The 9,324-nt window shown below is 36.7% G+C and overlaps 1 protein-coding gene across 2 annotated transcripts; it reads left to right on the forward strand.

Annotated features, from left to right (window-relative positions):
• The first annotated feature begins 2,465 nt into the window (after positions 1-2,465).
• LOC146884866 (uncharacterized) lies at positions 2,466-7,097 on the forward strand. 2 transcript variants are annotated; one of them, XM_085675753.1, is made up of 10 exons: positions 3,979-4,140; positions 4,260-4,507; positions 4,581-4,787; positions 4,869-5,105; positions 5,180-5,842; positions 5,927-6,189; positions 6,270-6,437; positions 6,512-6,616; positions 6,706-6,754; positions 6,839-7,097. In XM_085675753.1, exons 1-10 carry the CDS (start codon positions 4,116-4,118, stop codon positions 6,962-6,964), a joined length of 2,091 nt encoding a protein of 696 aa, XP_085531879.1. In that variant the 5' UTR covers positions 3,979-4,115; the 3' UTR covers positions 6,965-7,097. The 2 variants fall into 2 exon arrangements, with proteins under 2 accessions (XP_085531880.1, XP_085531879.1); XM_085675754.1 differs by lacking the exons at positions 4,581-4,787; positions 4,869-5,105; positions 5,180-5,842; ... (3 more) ...; positions 6,706-6,754; positions 6,839-7,097 and having other exon boundaries at positions 2,466-4,140; positions 4,260-4,372.
• Positions 7,098-9,324: the final 2,227 nt, after the last annotated feature.

Genomic DNA, 9,324 nt, shown 5'->3' on the forward strand with positions numbered 1-9,324 from the left:
AATAAAATATTACTTTTTTTATCTTTATAGGTAATTTGTCAAAGTAAAAGAAAAACTTTGCCAAACTGTCATTTTCCTTAAAAATTGAGGTATTATTTCTTGCATGATGTTTTCTTTTTCCATCCTATTATGTAAATATCATAGATAACTTTTTAAATTTTTATTTTAATCTTTTAACTTCTTAATCTTCATCCTTCATCTCCAAACCTACATCGACATCTCGTTGAACCTGTGACAGTGAGGTACATCCCCTTATGTTGTGTTCACATGTAAGGTTTGTATTGTTGAAAGGAAATAAGGAGGACAGATTAGGTAAATGAAAGGTGTTCGTTTGGGGTGTGATTTGTGAGAAAATGCGGGATTCATCCATTATCCACTAACACAAAAAAGGCCTTTAACGTCACTCCAATAACGTCTGCCTAAAAAAAGCCCAACGTTAAAAATGCGCGGTGGCATTTTTATAAATAATGAGACATTTTTAACGTCTGCCCGCTTCACGTCAGACGTTACTTAACGTCTGTTCAAAAATGCCCCGACGTCACTCAAAAAAGGACGTCGGCCCCCAGCTCGACAGACGTCAAGGGACGTCGGACCAGCGCGCGCCAGACGTCACTTAACGTCGGCCCCCCCACCCCCGACGTCACTTAACGTCGGGCATAACACCCCCGACGTTAAGTTTTGCTTTATCTCTGCGCGAAACGCAGAACCCTCGCGCTGTTCATCGTTTTCGCGAGAGTTCCCGCCGGCGACGCCATTTCCGACCCCCTCCAGGTGAGTTTCGAAAGGTTTTGGCCATCAAACTTGTTGGGGTTTAATTATGGGTTGATTTTACGCGTTTTGAACCGATTATTTTCCGTTTTCATCCCCATTTGCAGCGTTTTGAGATTCGTCCCACTTGCTCTTCGTTCCCATTTGGCCAGCAGTGTGCGGAGACCCTAGACTTCCTCTCAAAGTTCGTCTTTCAATTAGAGGAGGTTAGTTTTTCATTGTATGTATATATTTGTTCATTGTATGTATAGAATTACTTGTATTAATTTATAAATGTCATTATAGTTTTAGTCTTAGACTATTTTTTTGTTAATTTTTTTGGCCTATTTTTATATTTTATTTAAAATTTTATAATAATATTTGTAAAATTAGTAAATAAAATTATATTTATTATTAGATATATGCATTTTAAATAATTCTCATTGCATTTTATTTTTGAATATTATTATTAGATATTATAGTATACAGTGAGCGAAACTTAGTTCCCGTTTGAGATTTAATACAAATGATTAAATTTTTAATCGTTTGTATTAAATCTTGAATTGTCCGATTGGACAGTTTGAAAAAATTATTTTTCATAATTTGCTACAATGTGTACATTGAGGTTTACGCATAAATTTCATAAAATTTCGATTGAGGCTAATTTGTGTTGTTCTCTGGATGCATACTTGATTGTGATCATGATTAATCACTTTCATTTCGTGTACTTCAGAGACCAATGCGAAATGCTGTCGAAATTTTGTGAAATTTATGATGTTTGACTTATTTGTACATGTGTTAGCAAATTATGAAAAATAATTTTTTCGAATGGGTAGGGCCTCACCTTGTGAGAGTTAAAAGTTTGAGATTGATTGAGTTTTTTACGAACATATAGTATGGATCGAAGCTGGATGAATGAGCGTCGCATAAGTGAAGAGTATGAAAAGGGGGTTTCTGAGTTTTTGCAATATGTTCAAGAACACGCAATCTCAAGTAACGGGACATATTTTTGTCCTTGTGTTCGTTGTCTTAATCAAATACGTCATGACTTAGGAACAATGCGTGATCATCTATTCATCTTTGGTATAATGAGAAGTTATACACTTTGGACTTGGCATGGAGAAGTATTAGATAAGCCTACAACGTCACGAGGAACAGATTATGTAGATGACTGGATGAATGATCATTTATAAGATATGGTACGTGATGTTGGGGAGGAGAATTTTGGAAAAGTTCATTTATATGATTCTCTTAAGTCCGATTCAGAGGAACAATTGTACCCAGGATGCACTAACTTTACGCGACTGTCAGCAACTTTGAAATTATTCAGTTTAAAAGCAAGGCATGGATGGACGGATACAAGTTTCACAGAATTGTTGGAGTTGTTAAAGGAGATGCTTCCAGAAAATAACACGTTACCTATCCGTAATTACGAAGCGAAGAAAGTTTTATGTCCAATGGGTTTGGAATATCAAAAGATACATGCATGCCCAAATGATTGTGTTTTATACAGAGACGAGTTTGCTTCACTGAAGGCGTGTCCAACATGTGGTTTATCGCGGTTTAAAAAGAAAATTGATGGAAATAGTGGCGATGAAGAATGGCAGTCCTGAGGATGAAGTTGTAGCGAGACCCCGCAATGGTGAAGAAATATACAACCAAGTGGAAAACATTGACATTGTGTTTGGGAAACATCCAAAGAAAAAGACCACGGAAAAAAGCATTTGGAAGAAACGATCAATCTTCTTTAATCTTCCATATTGGTGTAAACTTGATGTACGACATTGTATAGACGTGATGCACGTTGAAAAAAATGTATGTAATAGCGTCATCGGGACTTTACTAAATGTAAAAGGAAAGACTAAAGATGGAGTTAAAGCACGACAAGATTTGGCTGAAATGGGCATCCGTTCTGAGTTACATGCACAATCAATTGGAAGACGAACCTACCTGCCTCCAGCTTGTCACACTCTTTCTAGAAAAGAGAAGCAAATTTTTTGTGAGTGTTTAAGAAGTGTGAAGGTTCCCCAAGGTTACTCTTCAAATATTAGTAGCCTTGTTTCTATGCAAGATTTAAAGTTAGTCGGTTTAAAGTCTCACGATTGTCATGTGTTGATGCAACAACTTTTACCAGTAGCTTTTCGAGCCATCTTACCTACTTCTGTCAGAGGTATTCTAACACGTTTGTGTATGTTCTTCAATGCCATATGCAAGAAAGTTATTGACCCTCGAGTGTTAGACGATTTGGAAAATGAGGCCATTAGACTATTGTGTCAATTGGAAATGTATTTTCCACCTTCATTTTTCGATATCATGGTTCATTTGATAGTTCATCTTGTGAGGGAAATTCGATTATGTGGGCCAGTTTTCTTGAGATGGATGTACCCAGTGGAAAGATACATGAAGATCTTAAAGGGATATGTCAAGAATCAGTATCGACCAGAAGCTTCTATTATAGAGCGGTACATTGCAGAAGAAGCCATTGAATTCTGCTCAAGTTATATGCCAAGTTGTGAACCAATTGGAGTTCCTAAGACTAGACATGAAGGTAAATGTGAAGGTAAGGGTGTGCGTGGAGTGAAGATTCAAAGTGTTAGTAGAAAATTAGTTGATCAAGCCCATTTGTACATCTTAAACAACACTGTAGAGGTCATTCCTTACATAACGCAACACATTGATGAAACGAAATCAGCACATCCACGAATGAGTGAAAAATGGGCACTTAATGAACATAACAAAACATTCTTATCATGGTTTAAGAAAAAGGTTTACGCGACTCCAAATGTTTCTGAAACTCTATTGAGGCTAGCTCGTGGACCGAACAATGATGTCATTACATATGGCGGGTACTACATAAACAATCATTGTTTTTATTCAAAGATGGAAGATGACAAAAGTAGAGTTCAAAATAGTGGGGTTACACTTCAAGCTGAATCTGTACATTTTGCCAGTTCTAAGGACAATAATCCAGTTACAGCATCCATGAGTTACTTTGGAATAATACACGAAATATGGGAAGTTGATTATGTGACTTTTAGAGTGCCAGTTTTCAAGTGTAAATGGGTTGATAGTAATTCGGGTGTTAGCACAGATGACTTTGGCTTTACTTTGGTGGATCTTAACAAGATGAGTGATACAAATGAACCATTTATTATGGCTAGTCAAGCAAGACAAATTTTTTATGTCATTGATCCAGCCAATCAGAAATTGTCAGTTGTATTGGAAGGAAGAAACATGCACGTAAATGATGATGAAGATTGTCTAGACATACTTGAGACAACGTCTTTCTCATCAAGAACCATTCAAGACAAAGTTGATGATGTAACTGATGACATCCATGCTATTCGAAGTGATCACAATGAAGGCATATGGGAGAACACAATTTCTTGATAGGTGTTTATTTAATAATATTGTCACATTTACTTTTTTTTTTATTTTTCTTCCTGTTTTAATATAATAGAGGTTAATTGAGTATATTTTCATTGTTAACATTTCCTAATGATATGTTTCAGGTATGACAAGCTCCGGATCAGACCAGGAGGGACCTGGTAGATCTGTGACTCGGTTGCCGGATGTCACAAACCGACGAGAGAGGATGCCGGTCCACATTGATCCTCGATCGGGTGAACCCAGTGGCCCTTGGGAAAAAAAGTACCGTAGCTACATAGGAATGTTGGCCAAAACGAAAGTTTCTATTGCAATTGCATGTTGGGATGACGTCGCGGAGGTCGAGAAGAACCTTCTATGGCAGGATCTTGTGGTATGTTTACTTAAACCAACTATAGTATTTTTTTATGTTACTGTTAACATAACATATTTTATGTTTTAAACAGCACAAATTTGAGATTACTCCGAACACTGAGCGAATTAGAAAGAAAGTCTTATCTCACATAGCCACCAGATGGAGGGACTTCAAGGCAAGGCTCACACGTTTATATGTGTTTGGAGATAGACAACATGACACTCCTTGTGAGAAGTACAAAATCTCGGAGGAGGAGTGGATGCAATTTCGTGCATGTAGAGAGTCTGGAGACTGGCAGGTTTGTTTGTTAAATTTGTTTATAGTGACACTAGTCATACATTTCTGTATTCAAACTATTAAATAATGTTATGTGTGGCAGGAAAAAAGGACAGCAGCCCAACAAAGACAAAGGCTTAATGATACACCACATGTACTCTCTCGAGGTGGTTATGCATTATTGGAGAAAAAATTGAAAAAGTCGCGTGCACAGACTCTGGGACTTGAGTCCCCTGACCTAGTGGATGCAATTCCTAGGTACGAGATGTGGAAGGCTGCTCGGACTAAGTCCGATGGGCAAATGACATCACAATCAGCTCAAATCATATCTCAAAAAATAGTAAGTACAAATCTTATTTGACTATCATAGTTCATATGTTTCTCCTTTTGATTAAACTTTCTTTTGTGGTGTAGGATGAATTAATTGAGCAAGAGACTCAGGGTTCGTTTGTTGGCCATGGTCGGGACGATATACTCACAACGGCAATTGGAAGGCCAGAGCACCCAGGACGTGTGCGTGGTGTTGGAGGTGCCATTGGTCTTCGAGATTACTTTGGTCCTCCACAAAGAAGTAATGAATCGTTGAGTCAAGAGGCCTTGAGGAAGATGGAGCAACAAATGGAGGAAAGATTCAACCAACGCATGGGAATTATGGAGCAACGTTTTATGGAACAACTTCAACAGCAACAACAAATACAAAGAACACTTGAAGAAAAGCTTCAGTCCATGCAGCAACAGAACATGGAATTACCCACTCAAGCTCCAACAGGACAACGTGTGAGTACAAAAGGCTCATGCTCTGGTGTAGATCATACTGACTACACAAGTCAGTATGAGCTATTGGTTGATGAAGACCCCCCGCGCGTAGTGGCCATAGGACGACAACTTCAGGGTGGGGAGACTATCCATGGTGTTCCTCTATTGCCCCATCATGTGCGTGTGATGATTGATGAAGTTCGAGATCCCCATGCCCAAGTGCCTGTGCCAACTTCAGAAATCCAATTTGTTGGGGAAGCTTTAGGCACATTTATTGCTTGGCCTAAAGCATTGATCATGCCATACTTTAGCCCACCAAAGGTATTATGACATCATGTTTTTAGTAGTTCAATCTTACAATTTATAAAACTTTTAACGTCAAACCTTTCTAAATCTTTATTTCAGTCCACTCGTCCTGAAAAACAGCCGGTCCGACGTCCACGTGTTATACGTGAAGATGATGAAATGGCGGAAGCAGAAGATGATCCTCTAGGAAAGCTGCTTCTGAAATTACACAAGTTGAAAAGAGGACCGGTAGAGCTAGAGTGGGAGTTAAGAGTATTTGGCCTCCATTGTCATGTCCCATTGTACATAAACCTGAATGATGCACTAGAGATCATTACAGGAGACAAGATGTTAAATATTTCAGTCATACAACTATGGTGCATGTAAGATTTTTTTATTGTATTTCATATTTAAAGCAAGGAATTGGTACCTTTTAATATTATACCTAACTGTCTTCTTGTAGGTACATGGACAAAGTCATTGTGGACCAAGGTCGATCTTCCGTCTATGGATTCATTGAACCTCAAACAATTCAACCTTCGGGAAACTCACCTGACCAAATCAAACTTTATTTGCAAACATGGATGGTTGAGTCAAATAGAGAGATCTACTTTGCGCCATACATTGATTCGTAAGTGTTTTTGCTAATAATATTTTGTGAAGTATTATTAATTATTTTGGCTAAGTACTTGTGATTGATGGTAGGTATCATTGGCAACTTTGTCTCATCATTCCAAGACAATGCCTAGTTGTATGGTTTTGTTCATGCCATAGGAAGATTCCACCAGCTTTTAAAAACATGTTACAAGAGTAAGTATTATTTTTTTTTCAATCCTAACCTATGTATCTACTTAGTTATAAAAACTTATATATGTTTTATGTTTCCAAAATTTCATTAGAATTGTGGGTAAACCTAGAGGCCAACAACTTAAAGTCATATATCCAAAGGTTAGAACTCATTCATTTTAAAGTTATTAATTTCTGTATGTCAACTTATGACTTTGATGTGTTTATTTTATTTGTAATGTTCAGTGTAACAAGCAAGAAGATTCATGGGAATGTGGATATTATGTCATGTCTTGGATAAGAACAATCATTCGAGCTGCAGTTAAAGATGAATGGATAGAGGTAATTATATATATCTTTCACATATTATAAATCATATCAAACTTTAAAGAATGATATTCATACATAATGAAATTGTATTACTTTTTCAGCGATTCAAGAATCCATCACCTCTACCAGATGACATTATCCACACACTAAGACAAGAATGGGCAGCATATCTATTGGAGAGATGGAGTTGATACCACATGAATTATAACTCGTTTTAAAAACTTTATTGTACAAGAATTTCATGTTGAAACTTTTAGTTTGTTGTTATTTATATTAGTTTAGAATATATGTTGAAACTTTAGTTCTATTATATATAACTGTAACTCTAAAATTGTGCTGAAATTTTTATGAAATTGTTCTGGGAATTTTCTGATTTTCAGGTGTGTGGATATTGTAAAAACAGTCAAATTTTTTTAAAAAAATGGTGCAGTTTGACGTCTGGTGTGCCCTGACAGACGTAATTTAACGTCGGACTGTACCAGGGCCGACGTAATTTAACGTCTGACTGTTGCAGGGCCGACGTTATTTAACGTCTGACAGTCTCTGACAGACGTTAAATTGCTTAGTTTTTTCCCTCTTTCTGGTGCAAAAATTGACGTCTGCTATTACTGGCCCCGACGTTGGATAACGTCGGACTCCCAAAAGGACCGACGTCAAGTGACGTCTGCTATTTTGCCGACGTTATTTTGACGTCACCCGATACGACGTCGGTGTTTGGGCAGACGTCAAAGGTCGAAAATGTCGGACGTTAAAAGGCTTTTTTGTGTTAGTGATCTCATATTACGAAGGTTGAGAAGAAGCATGTGGTCAGTGTGCAAGCAGATCAGTGTAGCAACAACGATGGTGGCTTCCCACCGGTGGTGGTTACCTTCACTGAAAAGGAAAGTTGTGTTGATTATTAAAGGTAGTTTTCGGAAATGGTTACCGGAAAAAACATTCTCATTCGGAAACAACATTTCGAAAAATATTTTGTAAAGTTTTTTTCAATAACCATTCCCAAAATTTGTTTTGTAGTTGTGTTTTTTGAATTTGAAAATTTGGTACAATTGTTTTGAATTATTAAGTCAATTTAGGTGGTTGTTTGGATGAGGTGGATTGTATAATATTAGCGTTGGTTTATGTATATCTATTTGCATAATAATTTTCTTCGTGTGTATTGGTCTATGTAGTGTGTTAAGTTTGTGTAAAGTGTTGAGTTTTGGATATTATTAACTTTTGTGTATCTATAGTAACTATAGTAAGATAAATATGATAAGAACTATAGTAAGTGAGTCTTAAAGTTATTGTATACGACTAACCACATCTATTAGATGAAGACAGTGTGGTGGTCCAAGTAATGTTGTTAAAGTTAAAGTTCTTGTTGAAGATGAACATGTGGAGGAAAATGTTGTCATTGAGGAGGAGCATGATGTTGGTGAAGAAGGCAATTCGAAGGATTGATTGTTTGACAAGTCGTTGCTTGTTTCTTATGATGACTATGTTGCTAGACAATTGTGTAATGGGATGGTAAGTTCATATATTGATATAGTTTAATTGAGATTAGTATGTGTGTTGGATATGTTAAAGTAATATTCATTGACAATTGTAGGATTGTATTGAGTTGAAGGTTGTATCACATGGTAGAAAGATGAATAAGTTATAAGATTCACATGAAAGGATTGAAGTTGCATTAGCGTTGTCCAGATTGGGAGGCCTTGTACAAACTAGCTATGAGTCTACAGACAGTATGTATCAGTAAGTATTTTTTATATGGGTTTCATGTAAGTGGGCAAAAAATCCAATTTTTATGATCTAATCTATTTTTTTCTATGATCCAATCTATTTAATATCTATTATATTAAAAATCCAATCCATTTAAAATTCATTTTATTGGATTTGCATATCAATCTAATCTACATTTTACATATTTTATGGATTGGATATCCATTCTCGAAATTTAGATTTTCAAAATGGATAATCCAAAATATCTAATCCAAATTTTCACTTTATATTTTTTGTTAGGTTAGGCTAAAGGTTGAGACGGACTAGCCCAAATTTAGTCGTATTTGATTGAGTTGGTGTGACCCTGTACAAAATTTGGTTGAATTAAGGCCAAATTTTGTCAAGTCGGTCCCGATCGAGATTTGACCCAGTTGGTCCTGGACAAAATTTAGAAGTATTCGGCCAAATCTGTCAAATTCTTTGGTGTCAGCTCTATGGACAAAAATTTGGATCCACATCCATTATTTGGATCCAAAATGGTTGTGGATTAGATTTTCGATAGAGCTGACACCATAGAATTTGACAGATTTTTTGTCGAGGCCAACGGGGCCAAATTTCAGCATGGGATGAACTTGGATGACTTTCGAATGAATTTCGGTCGGGAACGACGTGACCAAATTTGGGCTAAGGTCGACTCGACA

The sequence above is a fragment of the Vigna unguiculata genome, chromosome 7, assembly GCF_037176805.1.
Source record: "Vigna unguiculata cultivar grain cowpea cultivar isolate G323 ecotype 2 chromosome 7, ASM3717680v1, whole genome shotgun sequence".
In the NCBI taxonomy this organism is placed as follows: domain Eukaryota; kingdom Viridiplantae; phylum Streptophyta; class Magnoliopsida; order Fabales; family Fabaceae; genus Vigna; species Vigna unguiculata.

Excerpts from the sequence above, each read along its gene's own strand:
- LOC146884866 (XM_085675753.1), top strand. The coding sequence starts at position 4,116 with ATGGGAGAACACAATTTCTTGATAG. Across the intron at positions 5,106-5,179 it reads AAATCATATCTCAAAAAATA|GATGAATTAATTGAGCAAGA; the intron begins GTAAGTACAAAT and ends TTTGTGGTGTAG. Across the intron at positions 6,617-6,705 it reads TTTAAAAACATGTTACAAGA|AATTGTGGGTAAACCTAGAG; the intron begins GTAAGTATTATT and ends AAATTTCATTAG.